Source organism: Phyllostomus discolor, chromosome 9 (assembly GCF_004126475.2).
Source record: "Phyllostomus discolor isolate MPI-MPIP mPhyDis1 chromosome 9, mPhyDis1.pri.v3, whole genome shotgun sequence".
Taxonomy (NCBI): Eukaryota; Metazoa; Chordata; class Mammalia; order Chiroptera; family Phyllostomidae; genus Phyllostomus; species Phyllostomus discolor.
Window position 1 is genome coordinate 13,466,042 of NC_040911.2, and position 18,171 is coordinate 13,484,212.

Below are 18,171 nucleotides of genomic sequence, written 5' to 3' on the forward strand. Positions count from 1 at the left end.
CAGTTTAATATTCCAAGATATGTTTGTCACTTTCTGTGGTTTGAACGGTGCATTTGTTTCCTCTGTCTCTCAAAAGTGAAATTTTTAATTGAAAGCTTAGAGTAAAAGGGGATTCTTTGTAAGTTGTATAAATGTCTAACCACGATCCTGTAAATGTAAAATTGGTAAAATATTGAATGTCAACTGCAAATGAAAAATTAAAAAATTAAAAAGAAAAGGCTTGATGCACATCTTTCTCTTTTTACCCTTCACATGCTCTTGTGCCGTCTATTGTTCTTTTAAGGATGTTTAAATTCCCAGGCCCACTCTACCAGCATTATGTAACATTTATGACTAGACATGGTTCGCAGTATTCTTGCCTGGGACCGAAAAATATCACACCTGGTTTCCCATTCACAAAAATATAATGAGCATTTTGGTGAGGGTTTTTTGTTCGTTTGTTTTTCTGAAAGGAGCAGTGTTTCTAGGCTTTCGTCAGGTTTAGAATGCATGCAATAGAAATTTAGCATTCTGTGCCTGCTTCTTATAAAGTAATGGACCTTGAGATACTTTGGTCAATGCAGCCAGCAAAATTAAACTGCCTCTCCTTCCTCAGGTTTATGCTCCGTCAGCAAGCACTGCCGACTACAATAGGGACTCGCCAGGCTACCCTTCCTCCAAACCAGCAGCCAGCACTTTCCCTAGCTCCTTCTTCATGCAAGGTAAGACATCACCTCCCCCAATGGCACATCTGCTGGCCAGCGTCTTCCTGGGCCTTTCCATGTCGTATGTGGGACAGATGACTGCTGAACTGGTCCCCAAGAAATAGAATACTAGGCAAGTATAGGATGTTGAAGATCATGCTCTTCTTAGGATTATATTCATGACTCATTAATTAATTAATTAAAGTTTTACTAAGATGTTTTTAAAATGAAAGCCCCTTGAACAATAATGAGTTAAAATTAGACTGGTTTATTCGCTTTTAAAGAACTAATGCTTCTTGGAGGACCACCTTCCATGATGATTTCAGCATCCTCTCACCCTAAGAAGAGCATGTATGTAAGTTTTAAAGTGTTTTGGCTCAGTGTGTATTTTGAGCATCCTAGATTTAGCCATCTGGGAGTAACTTGTCATTATGAATAACTTTATATAAAAATTTTAGCCACTTATTATTATAGGTAAGAACAAGAGTCTCATTTGGGTAGATGAAGTGGCCTGTACAAAGACTGAAATATTACTTCATTACACAACAAAAGTTTTATCCCCCTGTGCTAACTGATGTAGGGGGAAAGACCCAGTTTTTCCCCAGACAAATGTAGAGAATTATAGCTTCGTGGGAGATGGAATATTTCATCCTTCTCTTACCTGGCCAGCACCTGTGATTAAATGCACACAGAGGGGTGGTCTCTGAGGCCCCTTTCTCCAGCTGGAAGAAAGACCAAGATGGCCGAAACGACAGCAGCTGCTGGAGGAACAGAGGGTTTGGGGGCTGCAGCTGAGGCTCCATTCCTGATGCGTCCATGGCACTCACTGCCACAACGTGATGCTCCTTTACCAAGTTCGCACTCTGAAATGTAGACATGCAGTTGACCAAGACCTCCCCTGTATGCAGAACTTGACCTCTTTCTGCCTGGGAGTGCAAACCCTGTTCGAGGGTGCCCTCGGCGAAGTGCCACGGGATTTCCTTCTTGGTGGTGCTCTAGGAAGGGCCATGTCACGGGAAGGGGGTGCACGTGGGGCAGCAGGCACCAGCGGAGCAGCCTGGTGTCTCACTTAGGTTACAGTGGACACACGCAAAATCATTCCAATTAAGTGGATTTATTTTTTTTCCCTGCAGAGTGTTAGCTCTTGTAGGTTATTACCTCACATGTGAAATTCCATGGAAAATCTATAAAATTGAATCGAATGGGTCCCTCAGGAACAGGGAGAATTCGTTCCACATATAATGGAGCTCGTGTGCACAGGGGCCCTTTATCTTGTGACCTGTCCTAGGTGTAACTCTCAAAGGGGCACACCAGGGCATGCCACTTGGGTGTGTTCCGTGCTGGTACAAAAGGCGTATCCTCTTCGGCTGTAAACAACAGCCACTTCGGCATCAGCTCCCGCTTTGGGGACCAGTCGGTGAAACTGTGCTCCCAGTGCTCCTAGAGGTTGTGAACTCAAAGCTTCATCCCTCAAAGCAGATTTTCATTGAGAAAATTTACAAAAGGATAGATTGTTCTACCTGATATCACGAAGGTGGCTTACTTAAATTGTGCGCACGCACTAGAGGAATCGGGTAGATGAAAACAATAGGTTCTTCTCCCTACAGACCATGCAGAGTATGGGGAACAAAATTTCTTTTCTGCATATGAACACCCAAAAATGCAAAAAAAAAAATTGAGTTGACATTTATGATGAGCACAACTAATTTGCACATGTCTACTTCTATTCTTTTAAAACAACACTATGCCAAGATCATGGGATATGATAAATATTAATTTACTGCGAAAAGCATAATTTATGTAAAATATGTATTTTTGTAAGTCTGCATTGAATTAAGTGTTCTATGCTAACAAATCCTAAATGTATTTCCATGTAGTGCCTCATGTTGTCAAATGTTTCAAGAGGCTCCTGTTCAATGATATATATTCTCAATTTATTTGTCATATATGCCATCTACTTGCAGTGTTAGTGGTCTTGAACTTTGTATTTAAAGTTAAGGTGACATCTAAACCTCCTCAATCTCAGGACTAAATCTGAAGTGGATGAAGAATAAGTTGCTGAGAGTTTCAGGTGTTCACACTGTGACCCCGGAAACGGGGCATCCCGGCCCGTCCCACACCGGCACCCGCCAGCGAGGGGCGCCCGGTGGCGCGGGGAGCCGGACCCGAAGAAACGTGCGGTTCAGGGGAGAGACACTCCGAGACTGCCAGGGCCGTGTGTTCAGCCTGCTGCTCTGCGGCCTCTTTATTTTTAACTTCAATTTCCATCTTCTAGTTACAGCTCTCAAATTATCAAAATCATAGACTTGATTTTGCTTGCACAGTTTTTAAGAAATCTATAGATTATTCCTCCCTGCCCTGGCACTAGTTCAGTTTTCTGAATTCTAATTTCTGAGTTCATAATCTCGGGGCGGGGAAAGCCTCATGAAACGTAGTGTCAGATTTAACTTGCCTATTGCCTAAACTTTCAAACGCCCTTTATTACGTAAAATGCAGGGTGAAAATAATCTTATTTTCACGAAACCGTATCTGCCGTAGACTTAACACCTAGCTGGCGACCTGCTACGTATCTGGCACTCGATGATTTTTGTTCCTCCACTGAAAGGTGGAAAGTGAACAAACCCAGCAGTGACATGGGTCCTGCCCCCCACTCCCACCCCCTTCACTGGAGAAACCTAAAGCAAACGGGAACAGTCTCTCATAGTAACGTCTAGTCCAGCAGGCCCAGAGGATGAAAAGAATTTGTGGGAGTGTTTTTAATATGGTATTAACAAAAGAGTGACTCAATATGAAAAGACTCTATAAAATTTTCATATTATTTTAATCCTCTTTTAAACTATTAGATAATTGTATAAAATCCAGAGACTCTCAAAACTGACTATAGTGTAACATCCACCTTATGATATGTGCGTGCTCTTTGAATTGCTGCTGAAGGCTTAAGACAGTTGTAGAACTACATACCGCCCAAAATATAAAAAGGAAACAAACCCAGAAGGATGTATTTGAGCTTCCTCTTCCCTGTGTCATAATGTAATTTCACCTTTCGTGCCGTCTACTGCATTTGTTACTAAAATGAAATTCAATCTTTTGAAGATATGTTCTTTCTAATTACTACTTATTTCAATATATGTTTTTTGAATTTGTAAATGGGTCAACTATATAATGTCTCGAGTATTTTATTTTCACCCCAAAATGTAGGAACAATTTAACTTTTAGTTAGTTTTCATAGGAAAAAAAGATTGTAATACTTTTAAGAAATGTTTCCTTTAACATGAGGTCCCCTGCTGACTCGACGTGATTCCGTGTAGTAATGTGTTCTAGTTTTCCTTTATGGTTGTATTTTTACTGAGGACATTTTACTGTGTTAAATATTTATGTTTGTTTGGCAATGTAGAGTCATTTGGGAAGAAATAATGATGACTGTCTTCTGATGCAACCAGCTAACCAACACAAGGATGCGTGTAGGGCAGACAAGGCATTTTCAAGTCAGTGAAAAAACTCTGTTCTGTGAGGCAAGGCTGACTGCCTCAGAAAAGTCACCGTTTTCTTTGTCCTTTACAGATGGCCATCACAGCAGTGACCCTTGGAGCTCCTCCAGTGGGATGAGTCAGCCTGGCTACGGAGGAATGTTGGGCAATTCTTCTCATATTCCGCAGTCTAGCAGCTACTGTAGCCTGCATCCACACGAGCGCTTGGTAAGGCGGATTTACGTGGTGATGGGGATGGGACAGCTCCATTGTTAAATCCCATCCTCTGTCTTCCCCTGCGTGTGCTCAAGGACTCCGCCAATGACTGCGAAATTAGTCCACACCCATTGTTCTTACAGTTGTATCGTGGTCAAAGATGTTAACAGATCAGATCACCTTTGTAAGTCCTTTCAGAATCGCCTGGGCATTGTTCTGTTAACTGTGTTTTGTTCTGTGCTTTCTTTATCACAATATCAGCTTCCTTTGTTACATAAATACACCCTATATTTGAGCTGCAGAATTCAGTAGTGGCTGTCCCTTATTTGTTTGTTTGTTTGTTTGTTTGTTTGTTCAGGCTGTCTATCGTTTGAAGGATATACTGCAGGGGGCAGAGTGACAGACAGTAGACTTTGAGGCCAGGCGATACATCACGCATGGATATTTCCATTTCCCCTTGAACGGCTTCTGTCGCTGGAGACCGCGTTGGCCTGTTGTGCCACGCTGGGAGGGAAGAGTTCATTTTTCTGCTCACTCCCATCAGGAACAGCAGCCGTGGGATTTCATTATAGAGTGCATTCCAGGTTTCCCGTATTTTAGCTTTAATTCCACACCCTCCAACCTCCTACTGGTACTCTGTTTTGCCTCACGCTGCCTCCAGCTGAAAACTGGAGAATGCTGCCCGTGTTTCCTCTTTTTTACTGAAGTTTCCACTCTGCCCATCACCTGCACTCATCCACTGTACTGTTGCTCTTTATCCCAGAGGAAGCAGCTCACCTGATATTTTTCCAGCCTCGAAAACAGCTGTAGCCAAGAGTCACGCATGAATTCAAGTCCGTCACTAAATGGAGGAAAGAGTACTTCTAGGGCATGAGTTAGTTCTCCGATGCAGATGAGATGGGACTGCATCCCTTGTGCAGTAACGTAGCTTTAAAACTGTGTGGACACCTAATCCAGCAAATGGAAAAGGTTATGACAAGTCCACTTACAATTAATGGTATTTATATCATTTGTCTTCATCTTTTAAGTTGTCCCTTTTTTCTAATACCCAGATTTACGTTTCTCTGTTCTGACATAGAATGTAGCATTTTCTAGATTTCCATGGTCTTTTCTCTCTTTTGTTCAACTGCTAGAGATGTAGAAAAGGTGACTTATATCCTGATCTAACAACCCAAAGCATCCCAGATGTTTAAGATTCCTAAAATTCTTGAAAATACCTATTTATTTAGTTCTAGTGACAGAGACACTGTGTGGTCAGCTAACCTCTCCATTAAGGAGAGACAAATGATGAAGATGGGATTGGCCTTTCTAGATCATCTCATAAACTGGAATGTGTAAATCACAGGCTATCTCGAATTTCAGCGCATTTTCAGTAAATAGCGGATGGTTTGCTTTCATGTGTCCTCTTCTCCCACCTTCTGCTTGGAGGCATCAGAGTGAAAGCTTAGAGAAATACTGCTGTTACGATAGTAGAATTTGTTCTTGGCTAACAGTGCTGTTTCTCCATCGCCATCTTCCACTAATCTAAGGAACTCGTGATCAAATCTACGTGTGTCCTGTGCACAAGGGAAGTTTTGATTACACATAAAAGATTTTGGCACTATGCTAATATGTTGTTATTTCAGTCCTTTTAAGAGTTGTCCATCTTACATTTATTTTTCTTCTATATTTCTTTTTTCTTTCCCTATCATGCTCTAGAATTTTAATGTAGGTGGGTTTTTATCTCATATTCACTGCACAAGAAAGGTATCTTCAGAATATACTCAAATATATAAAACTGTCACCTTAGAAAAGAAACCAACACATTTTGAAAAAGTTTTGCTGAGCCAAAGTGATATTGTCAACCAAGAAGAAAGATCATTTGGAAGGAGTGACCCAGGAAATTACATCAGCTGCTGTATCTGTACGGCCTCTCATCCACCACAGAACACAGGGTTTTCATTCTTAACGTGATCACTTAGCAGATCTCAGAGGCTAGGAGGTTGTTTTTTTTTTTAAGATTTTATTTATTTTAGAGAGGGAAGGGAGGGAGAAAGAGAGAGAAAAACATCAATGTGTGGTTGCTGGGGGCTGTGGCCTGCAACCCAGGCATGTACCCTGACTGGGAATCGAACCTGTGATACTTTGGTTCACAGCCCGCCCTCAATCCACTGAGCTACGCCAGCCAGGGGAGTTTTATTTTTTTTTTAAGCTGAATGAAATAGGTCTCTGGCAGTGTATCCTAATGAATTTTCTCATTGATGGGGGAACTCTTGAGTTATTATATCAAGTGATTGTAATTTCAGAACCGTTCAGAAATATTTTGAAGTGACATTTAAAAATCTGACAGGTGATTGGGAATAATTTGAGTAATATTAGGCAGTTAGTGTGCTTTCACTTGAAAATAATGGTAGTTGCTTATAACGTTCACCTGTGGCTTTTGACCAGTGCCATACGGAACAAAGAAACGGTTTGAGGGAAAGGAGAGAGCTTTCCTTGTATTATTTTGGGTGTAATATGGCCAAATTCATATTGTCTCTAAAGGTAAAATGTTTTAGAAACATCACTGTCAGCTCCCCTTTATACCATGTTATGAGAGAATGTGTTGTTATAAAACCTAAAATCCACATGTTTCACTGACAACTGCAGGGTCACCAGTTCTGATTTTCCAAATTCCTTGTACAGTTTCAGCCTCTGCAGCAAAACCCCACGGCCAGTCGCTGCTGTGTCATGAGTGTGCATTCAGAAGAATGCAGTTTGTGGTTGAGCTTTGGCATGGCGGTGTAGAAGATTTGGGTTTGCAACAACTTGGCAGAGTTCTTTGTAAAAATAGGATGGAGTCTTTGCTGTCTGGCATGGTAGGGGCCCGGTCTCCGCACTGCAGAGTGACATGGTCCTAGGAGTCTGGAATTTTAATACAAAGGAGGTTCTACTGTCTTCTATTTATGTATTTATTTCTGTAACATAAACCCTAACCCTGGAAATTCTCAACTGGGTGTCATTTTGCCCCTCGGGGAACTTTTGGAAACACTGGTGGTAGTTGTGACTGGAATGTAGTGTCTACAGGCCAGGGGTGCAGGTGAAAAGACCACAGTGTGCAGGAGAACCCCCCCCACCCCACCCCAAGTAAAGAATTACCTGGCACAGGAGATCAGTAGTGCCAAGGTTGTGAAACCCTGCCATACCCTACAGGCTGATTTTATTCAGTGTGTGCTGCCAATTATTATCGTTTTCCAATCTTTCAGATCTCAACCCAGAGATTGATAAAAACACCACTAAGGGAAACATTTTCAACACTTCTGCCAAAGAGATTCCAAAAATACTTTCAGTGGCTGCTATAGGTAAAAATAAATAGTGGGCTTGTAAGGCCGTAACACTACATCACACTACTTCCCCTCCTGCTCTGCAGTGAACAGGGCAGGCGGCACTGACAGCTGGACTAAGAGAGACTAAAGGGATTTTTTATATTTGGTCCCTGACTGCTCTACAGGAGCCATTTTTCACATGTCACTAATATTCTCTGTGGTGTATTTACTATGACTTTGAGTGACAGGAGGTTTCATGATAGTTTTCCTCATAAAATAATCTGGTAATAAATCTCATTGATTGCTTTCAGCATCTTATTTTCTATGAGTCTCTAAAAAATAACTGATTTAGGCAAATTGTATTGGTTTCCCCATTACAATCTGTGGGAAAAAACTTCACTGTGTAGTCTAAGAATTCAGCATTAACCCCTTGTCAAGTCCCAAATTACCGCCCATTTTATACCAAGTTTAAGGGCTTAAAAAATTCTCACTGATATAATCATCTTTTTTCTGTTTCATTCTGGAATTATTAATAGTTATTTAAATAGTTTTCATCATTTTTTCTCTGATTTTTGCATAGTTGGGACTGACTTATAAAGTTTCTCAATTCTTCAGAAACTCAGCATGAAACAGAACTGAAACCATCTCTTTTTCTTTAGTTTTCTTTTTTCCTTATTCTGTTTCTCTTAATCTACTTTATTATAGTCTCTAGCTCTTGAGAAGAAATAGCCCTTCTAAGTTTCGTGTTCTGTGGCTTGTTCAGAGTTTCAGATGAGCCATACTGGGGAATGGCCTTGCTGCCTCATTCTTTGGGAGCCGTTTCATGGACTGCTTGGAGCATTCTGTCCGTGGCAGCTAGAAATGAGCTTAGCAGGTGGCCTAAGGAATTTTTCTGGTCACACAAAGAGGTCCATGAAATTAAAACATTTGAAAGGCATTCTCGGGAACTTGGAAAGGTTTAAGGGCAGCGTGTCAACTTCTTCCCTGGAGTCAGCCTTCCATTCGGACTGTTCTGAGTGGACAGAAGTAGTGTCTTCAAAGGCAAGGCAGTGGCAGACTTGGCTCTGAAGTATTGTTTCATTTTCCAGACATTTTCATTATCTCTCACATAGCTAGTATATCAGTCCACTCTTTATTAAAGGCTAATGGGTAACCAGTTGTTCACTGAGCATGTAGGATAATTATGTGTTCAGCACTCAGCAGTAAGTTCTAGGATGCAGAGGTACAAGCCCTTTCCCCTCCCTTCAGTGAGTTTACAGCACAGAGAGAGATGCATTGGAAAGAGAAAGCAATGGAAGGCAGCATGTAGTTATTAAGTGGCACAGTGCAGAAGGTAAGTTCATTAGGGGTGGAGAGAGAAAAGATCTTGGAAGAGCTGGAAGTAGTAAAGAATCATCAAGGAGGAGGTAAATGTAAGGTGGGCCCCTCAAAATAAAAGAAAATGCCAAGACACCCGGACTTGAAGCACCTCTGCCTGTGAGCACCATTTCCGTCTCAATTTCATATTGAACGATATTAACGGACTATCCAGTAATCGTATAACAAAGAACCGTGGCCCATTAATATAACACATATAAGGAAAAGGTCTATTTTAGCTTAAATGTTTTCCTTTACATGTCTGTAATGCATTCAGATGTCTGTTAGAACAACGTTTTAAGCTACTAACTGCCTTGAATGGGAAGATAGCTCGGTGTTTTTCTGTAAATTACTGTGACCCTCCTAGTGATCTCATCTCCAAGCAGATGGGCTGGCACCTAATTGGCCAACCTTGCAGGCACTGCGATACGCCCCAAGGAAAGCAGCTTATTTGGACAACTGGTACAATAATCAAACTCAAAGCCAAGCCTTAAACCAAATGATTCTGTAAAGACAATCTCCTTTCACAGTCAGTGATATGGTAGATTGCTAGCAGAGAGGGCACACCAAGTAAGGAGTCAAATAGTTACTCTCAGTTCATTTGTTCCGGTTTAACTCAGCCTAGTCATTGAGTTAAGGCTTTACGTATTGATGCTCTGGAGACATACTCGTATCAAATCATGAGCACTTTTTAAGTTGTTCATTTATCATTTTGTTCTTGCTGGAGTTCAGAAAGATGATCCAATTTGGCAGGAAAAAGGGCTGAGACTGGTTAATGGTTACTCTTCGCCATTTCATGTCCAGAAGGTCAGGGTGAAGTGTAATGTAAACCCTGTGGATCACGACAGGGTTGTTTTATTCATCATATCATAGAATCTGCCTTACTTCCTCAATAGGCCGTACAAAAAATAATAGTAGCAATGCTCAATTATGCTGCTGAAGACACAGGGATGCTTTTAAGCAGTAATTTTCAGATTTAGAGCTTGTAATCATTTCGCAGCATCCTATGCTGCCACTATATTCCCCTCCACATGATGCAAACCCAAACCAAATATGTGTCCTTTTATTTTATTATTTGAAAAATGAAGGCTGTCAGATCTGACCAAGATGTGTTCTTGGATATTTTGAAATCCTAAGGGCTTTCTCTATCACAGAATGAAGAGTTCCGAAAGGAGTATTAAAAAACGCACCCACTCAGTATTTCATGGTTGAGAATGTGCTCCTCTTTGTGCTTCTCGCCACAGAGCTACCCATCCCACTCCTCCGCAGACATCAACTCCAGTCTTCCTCCAATGTCCACGTTCCACCGCAGCGGCACCAACCATTACAGCACCTCGTCCTGTACGCCCCCCGCCAACGGGACCGACAGCATAATGGGTGAGTCTTCGCAATGCCGGTTCTGATGCCGGCAGGGCAGGCAGCGCCAGGGTTAAGAGTGAATGACCTCTTTTTCCTCTCATAACGGGAGAGCAGTCGGGCAACAAATATTTGTCCTGTACCTGAATGAACAAGCGAATGAACCAAACAGAAATAGTCATTGGCTTGACCATGATCACATTTTTTTTCCCACAAGAAACAAATTTGGCTCTTCTGTCTATTGCAATTAGACTGAACAAGGGTTTACATGCACCAAGACCGCCTTGCTTCTCGTGCTTCAAACAGCAAGCGAAGGGAACCTTGCGAAGACGAGCCAGTGAAGGCTGATGAGATAAAGGGCATAACTGCCCGTAATAGTAGCTGGGGACCACTTCCCGACTGGGTCACTGTGCTCTGCTCGGAGCCACGCCACGCCACAGTCTTCTGAAGACTGGCTCGTGTGAGATTCACGGGCGAGCAGGCGTCACCCCGTGAGCTTCGCCTCACTGTGGGGCGCTCAGCGGGGAAGCCATGTCCGTTCACTCGCAGGACAGGAGAGGGCTGGGCATCCGTGGGCCAGGCGTTACTTGCTGTTTTCCTCAAGTAAATGTACAAAACGAGTTAAGGCCCAAGCAGAATGGCCCCGCCAAAGAACCAAGCCATCCGCCTCCTCTCGTTTTTCACTCTGTCCATTGCCGTCCTCTCCCTGGGCCAGGCATGTCCCCCGCCACGCTCACCTCGCGGGAAGAGCTGGCAGGGTGTCCAGCTGCCCAGGGAAGAAAGAGTTCAAGTTAGGGAGGAGGAAGGCACCCTCTTCTGAACTGGCCTACATGGCCAGTGGCCTTTGTCAACCATCCTTGTCATTCATCACTCAGCCCCATGCTCCAGGGCCCTGCGAAAACCTCAGACCTCACCGGTCACCAGCTCAATCTTTTCAGATTTAGAGCTTGTAATCATTTCGCAGCATCCTATGCTGCCACTATATTCCCCTCCACATGATGCAAACCCAAACCAAGTTCTGGCTCAAGCCCATACCTTGCTGGGCCTTACGATGACTCCGGTGGGTCACTGGCGAGAATGCTCTCTATGTTTTAGAGAGAAGAACATGTGACAGAATCATTTTCTCTGGTTTATAGAACTTGGGAAAGTAGTATGAATCACTTATGTGGGAGAGTTTTTGATAAAAATGTATTTTGAAATGTTGCAAATATAATCTTGCCTAAATAGTACACTCCCTGTTTTATTCAATATTGTATTTCACACTTGAGACGGTCCGTCTTGCAGCCCTTTGCTATCATGTCTCGTTATGAAGCAACTTTAGGAGCTTCCATTTCTGTAACTTTTTATAACCAAGCTTCTACAAATCTGTTGCATCAGTTTGACCTTGGAGGGCTGTGGACAGAGGTCGCATGGGGGAAGTTTTGTAGCTATCAATGCAGTTTTGGCAGATTTGAAAAACAAGAAGAAAGAAGTGCAGAACTGAAAGAGTGAGAAAAGCATATTTCACTTCAGTGCGGTTTGGCACATGGAAAGCCCCTTTCTGCAGTCACGGGGTCTGGCTATGAAGAAGGGTGACCGGTCATTCATCCTCTTACATGGCAGATTTCCTGTCTACTTGTGGTTTGACTCATTTTCTTTTTTAGGAAGGTGTAAAGGTGGAGCAAGAGCTCGAGTTCAGGAAAACATACTTAGGCACTGTTTGAAAAAAAAAAGCTTTGTTCATTAATTTGCAAAACAGTCTTCCGGGGAGACGGGCAGTGGACTTGGGAAGAAAGACACTAGGAGATGGTATACAGGTTCTCCATGAGCTGTGGGTAGCATAACAGCGAAGTCCGTCCGTGGTAATGAGGTTTGCTTTGGTCATGCCGGTTGGCTCAACGTCAGCTCATCGATGAACAGGGATGGCTGCTCAGCTGCAGTTGGCCCGAGCGGGGTGCAGCTGTAGGCTCACGGCGGCCTTGACTGGTGACAGACTGGAGGGGCCTGCTCTAGTGGAGGGAGGGTTTAGGTAATAATAAGGAAGCTATCATTTTAAAAGGGAAAGGTGTGAGTCTGGGGAACCCAGAAAAGGAATTTTTTTTAGGAAAAACATTGTAACACAAATTATTCCATAATCATGAGTGTACTTGTCAAAGTCTAGAATGCGAGAAAGCTTTATCATCTTTTTGGGAAGTAAGTAGACATGGTAATTCAGCTTTTTGGAAGAACAGAACTTTATTAACTTGCATAAATGCAGTTGTTACTCTAGGATTACTCCCCTAAAATATGTCCTCCCTTAAAATACGTTTTCCCTTAAAATACGTCCTCTGATTCCTTCAATTAACATGCAGAGGAAAATGTAGATACGATAGTAAGCGCCAGTGCCGCACAGTATCCAGCGGCTCGAGTTTCTTCGCACTTTACTTCTCTTAGGCTTTGGCTCAGTTTTCAGAGTGAGGTAGAAGTCAGGGATGGCAGCGTGTCTGTGTAAGGAAAAGAGAAGGTTTCTTTTCTGTTAGTAATACTTCCCTAGCAAACACTGTGGATTAATGGGATACATCTGTAGACTTGAAAATATTTGGCATATACTCACTCATTCTGAAATGCAGGAAATAAAGAAATAGTACATTGCCTGTATCGCAAAGAACAAACAGAGCTAATTAAATAATTGGTAAATAGGGAACACATAGCCTGACACATGTTTGAGATTACACACAGGATTCTGTAAAAAATGGCTGTAAGCAATACTAATGCTGTAAGAATGGGGTCCAAGCGCTAACACGTGGGCATCACATTTTTCAAGTTTTCTTGGTGTAAAGTTGCAGGGCAGTGCAGTCTTTTCATAAACAATATTGGTGTCTTAGGAAGCTGCTTTTTCAGTGCAAAATATCATTGTCCCATTTCTCGGTTTCCCATTATGATGTATCTTCCTGGTGGTCAGCGATAATCCTGGATGGATCCTGGGAAAAGAAAATGCGTGTGGAGTGGGATATGCACTCTAGAACTCTCAGAGGGCAACCTCTCTGGACCAGACTCCTTTGCCTCTGGTTCTAGTCTCTGCATCTCAAAGATGAAAGTTGCTCACTGAAGTCTTGGATTCCTTGTATTTTGCTTGGAACAATGACCATTGTTTCTTGGGGGTTTTGCCCTTTAATTCCCATTATCATTTTTCGAGAAACCCTGAAGAAGGATAGAGCTTACTGAGATTATATTAATGACAGAATTTTTTTTTTTTACTGACACATTCATCCATGGATTTTTGAGAGTGTTGTAGAGGAAATATTTTACTTACTACACACCATTCACTACTTTTCTCTGAAGCCTTGCAAGCAAACTCTGGAGATTACACTAGACATTTCTGAATTAGAGGGATCTTTTAAGCACCCTAGAACTATATGAATATAATGCATGGGACACAGCATGGTTTCGTAGTAGTTTAACCGATGCGGTACCAAACTAAGGAGAGAAACTAAGGTTTGGGGGCTTCAGGATTAGCACTACCAGAATCCTTAAAACTTTATGCCTACGATCTTTCCAACATTATATTGCTAGATGTGTCTCAGAAGCATTAGAGTCCAATGTCTCCACAGATGAGTAACCTTGCATACAGAAAAAGAAGTGTAGTAAGTTGTTAGATACCAGCTATAGAGGGTAGAAATGTAGAAGATACAGCCATATACATTCTGTTACATACATATTTCCTCCCTACCTGCGACGTGCCATAGTCCTTCCTGATCGAAAGCATTGAGAGGGTGCCTACTGTGTACAGTCCCCTGCGACTCTGCGGAGAGTGCCTCTGTTCCCGACCAGGAGACACCACTCCTGTACATTCCCACGGTGTGTCCTCTTGTGGTTTGGGACTAGACACCTCGCTTCCCCTAGGAGGGAATAGAGCATACAACTAACATAATGGTTGTGCAAACTATTATTGTTTTATTATAGTCTTTAACGGGCCTGCTTTCTAATACATGGCATTTCTCATGTTTTTAACCTCAAACCAGTGTTGAAGAAACAGACAACCAAGCTGCATTTAATACAACATATGCTAAAGATTATCCTGGAATATCTCTCTGGTTCCTGAGTTAATCTGGCTTACAGCTTTCACTTCTGATAACTTGTTTGTACCCACGATGCACTTGAGTGTGTGGCTTTCCCAGCAGAAACATGCCCATTTCCCTTTGAGGACTTGGTTTCCCAGTAATTTTATTATGAGAATAGTCACATGAGATTCACTTGGTCTTTTATAAGAATTTGAGCCTTGAGATGCAGTTGGGTGGGTAGTGGACAGGCACGTAGCAGAAGAGTATGTGCATTTTATCCAGCAGTGGTATGGCATCGTGGTTACAAAGACCACTGGCAGAAAGCAATAGACCAGTTTGATTTACATCTTCTAGTCCATTTCCTGCGCACGGTCATGGGGCCCAGCTCTCCCCCTGAATTCCTAGAAATGCCTCCTGCTAAAAAGTAGTACATCGTAGCTTATATTTTAGTGTTAACTCTAAAAGCATATGTAGCATAAGCGCTGGAGAGGGCTCCTTCTTTCGTCGTCTGTATAGACAAACTCATGGCATTGCTCTGCTGCTTCTAGTAGTTTGCTAATATTTAATAAAATGTCAAAGCAGTCATCTTCCTTGAGGCAAACACACCGTAATTACACCTCTCTTTCCTTTTGTATCTCCATGGTGCTCCCAGCCCGAGGTTATGGGTGTGCCGTGAAGGGGCAGCATATTGTCCACGGTCTGTGTCCCTAGCTGATCCCCAGGTGCCCCTCACCCTGGTGCTCTGCTCAGGGTGTGTTCTGAGGGTGGTCCAACGCGCAGCCCCACCTACGGAATCCTTTGTTTCTGCTCCGCCTTCTAGCCAGCAGTAGCACCTGGGCTCTAGCCGTCTGAACGACGCTGGAGGGGGGCGGGGCAGGGGCTGGCAGCGTGGAACCCCCCTCCAGAATCACAGCTCCTCGCAATCACTGCTCATCTCCCGCTCACAGTTATTTTACAGCCCTGCTAAGAGACTGATTCTTTTTTCTCTTGAGCAAGAGAAATTGATTAGAGTTAAAATAACTTAAGAAATCAATCAACCCAGTCTTTACCAAGTACAGGCAATCTTTTTTATCTTTATTTCTGTTCTATGGGCACTGGGTAATTGCTAATAATAGGAGTTGACCCAAAAATCAGGCCTAGAGTGGCAGTCAAGTCCTGTTGCGTTAGAGCCACAAAGGTGGCTCTAATTTTAATTAGAAGTGCGTTCTGCTAAACATGACCCATTACTCAATATAAGAGAAATTATACCTTTGAGAATTAATAATGTATTCACTTCCTGATTATTTATGCCCTTTGACATATCAGTCACACAAATAAAAAGAGAACTCTTGAACAGAAGGACCCATGCAGCTTAACATATTGAGGGACTCTTGAAAATGTGTCTTCCCCAACGTTTCCTGGAACAGAACAAAAGGCATTCCGAGCGAAAGGGCAAACTGGCCCCAGTGAACGCCTTTGAAATTTAAGCCCTTGGGCTGGGCTCTCCAGCTGCCGCAAGGTAGGATGGCTCCAGTTGAAAAAATAGAAATAGTCTGTTTTTGAGAGTGGCTTCCATGGGTAACATTTTAGTCTTCTGAATCATTTTTATGACAACATGAGGTAAGGAGTTGGTTCTGATTTTTATTCTACTTCCGAGGTCCTAATGTCTCCCTCCATGTAGCAGGCACCTCACACAAAGTCTAGCATGAAAGCGATCATAATGATCGTATCTTGTCTCTTGTAAAGTGTGCTTTTTTATGCTCTAGGTAATAAACTTTTTTAATATTCCTAAAATACTGGTTTTCAATTCTGTCGCTTTGGTTTCATGAAAAAGTAGTTTTAAACACTTTTTATCTTCATTTTAAAGTTGTTCAAAGGAAGAATTCATCTTTTGAAAGACATTGTGGTAGCGCATTCTATCTGTAATTGTCTTGTCCTATCTGGGTTTCAGTTCTTTTTTAGATAATGTAATTTTTCCACTGTGGCTGGGAACTTACATATCATGAAGATCTGTTCTCTAATCAAGCAGAAATCACAGATTGTTTTGACTGATAAATCTCATTTTTAGGTATATATGATAATGTTACTTCTACAAAAATTTGTATAGAAAATTGCCCTGAAACATTGTGGTAATACAGGCTGAAGAAATGTTAGCGCTTTCTGTTATTTTCTCTTTAGAATTGCCTTTATTTAAAAAAGAAAACCCTCCTTAATGCAGCGATCAATACTTTTCACACCAGATAAAATTTCATTTACTTCTTCTTGTGCTAAGTATTTTTAATACCCTTGGTATCTGTAAGTTTCTTCTATTAGCTCGCTGTGCTGTCAGAACCTCATTTCAAAGAATTCCCTTCTGCGTGTAATCCTTAGTCTAATAACCTACAGAGACAAGCCTTTTAATTTCAAATTTCAAAATTACAGATTATAGCTTCACTTCTTCTAGGACAATGTCAGCTACTCATAATGATATGTATTTAATGTGAATTTGTGATATCGAAAAGAATGTCCGAATGTGACTGTATTTTTTTTTAACACATACCAGTGTTCTTTCAGTTTTAGTAATACATGCATATAGGTATGGGTTTTGTTAACCAAATAAAACACACATCAAAAGTTTATCTAACTGACATATCCAGCATGCACGTATATAAAAATAGCAAAGCATAATTTTACTGTGCTACGCGGAGGTCAAGAGAGTGAAATCATAACGCAGAGAAGCGGACAATTTGACCACTGGAGAGCCGACCTCTCCTCCGCTTCACAGATCTGGAAGTCGAGGACATGTTTGCCAGGAAGGCTGCTTCTCTTGGGTCAAGGATAGGCCTGCAAATTTTTTAAAAAATGATTTGTGTAATAAAGTTTTGCTTGGATTGATCAGTGGCTTCAAGAGTTCTTTATCTTACTTCACGAAATATTGAAAAATAGCTTCCCCTGGAGTTTAATGGGCTTTATTTCAATACTTTGCCAATTTGCTACCGGCGAGGCCTTCATAAATATAGCATGTCATGTGTAGGCATTGTGTGGGTGCCGATGGCCTCAGAAGGACACCGGCCGGACCATTTTATGCAGGCAGATTACCTCAAAGCCTAGATTCTACACAGAGCTGGCTTCACGTTATATACTAGATTCGGTATCTTTTTATTAATAGTACTCTCTGTTCATTTCTTTTGTAGCTAAAAATAGCAGTGTTTAAGATGGAGATACAGCTTCATGATTATGTAGACTGATATTATCTCCAGAATTTGAGACCATACTGACTTTGAGCAGCATAGCAGTTCAACTTTTTTTAAGTTTAGTTTAAATATGTGGACAATGTGTTACTTAAAATATTAAAAGTATTTTCTCTCCTGGAAAGCTAGGCCTGTTATAGATTTTTTAAAAAATTTGTTTACTTTGGAACATTCAGTAGAGTACCCCTTTTGTGACGTATCATGTTTTTTAGAGGTGTAAATTATGCATGAGGAGAATTTAATTGGCTATCTAAAATATTTTAAAAAGCCAAACTGAGAGAACTCCAGAGATCTGAAAGTACTGTATACTTTTTACCAGTGGACCATCATTCCCCACTCACCACTCTAAGTAAAGTGGAAGGTAATAGCAACTAAAACACTTCATCTTTAAACCAAGGTGTCAGGTTTATATTTTATCTGTAAAAAATGTAACATGAATATATTTGACATCTACCTCAGCAAACAAATTAATGCTAATTAAAGATTAATGTGTCATAATTAGCATTAAAAATGCAATTAAATTGTGAGTAAATGGACCAGGAATAGAAAATTGTCAGGCGTCTCACTGCCTGGTTTCTCAT

At 41.6% G+C, this 18,171-nt stretch overlaps 1 protein-coding gene and 1 long non-coding RNA gene across 25 annotated transcripts in view; one reads left to right on the top strand and one right to left on the bottom strand.

Annotated features, from left to right (window-relative positions):
* The window catches only part of TCF4 (transcription factor 4), a 336,832-nt gene that overhangs the window by 281,810 nt on the left and 36,851 nt on the right, over nucleotides 1-18,171 (top strand). For all 24 annotated transcript variants that reach the window (XM_036010176.1, XM_036010179.1, XM_036010175.1 and 21 more), the window contains 3 exons: nucleotides 596-701; nucleotides 4,245-4,378; nucleotides 10,251-10,383. In XM_036010176.1, coding sequence (XP_035866069.1) covers nucleotides 596-701; nucleotides 4,245-4,378; nucleotides 10,251-10,383 — 373 coding nt within the window. The remainder of the gene's footprint in view (nucleotides 1-595; nucleotides 702-4,244; nucleotides 4,379-10,250; nucleotides 10,384-18,171) is intronic.
* On the bottom strand, nucleotides 10,575-11,225 carry LOC118496935. Its single transcript, XR_004899491.1, has 2 exons — nucleotides 11,094-11,225; nucleotides 10,575-11,062 (listed from the first exon to the last, which is right to left on the bottom strand). It is a non-coding gene; the product is annotated as an uncharacterized LOC118496935 (long non-coding RNA).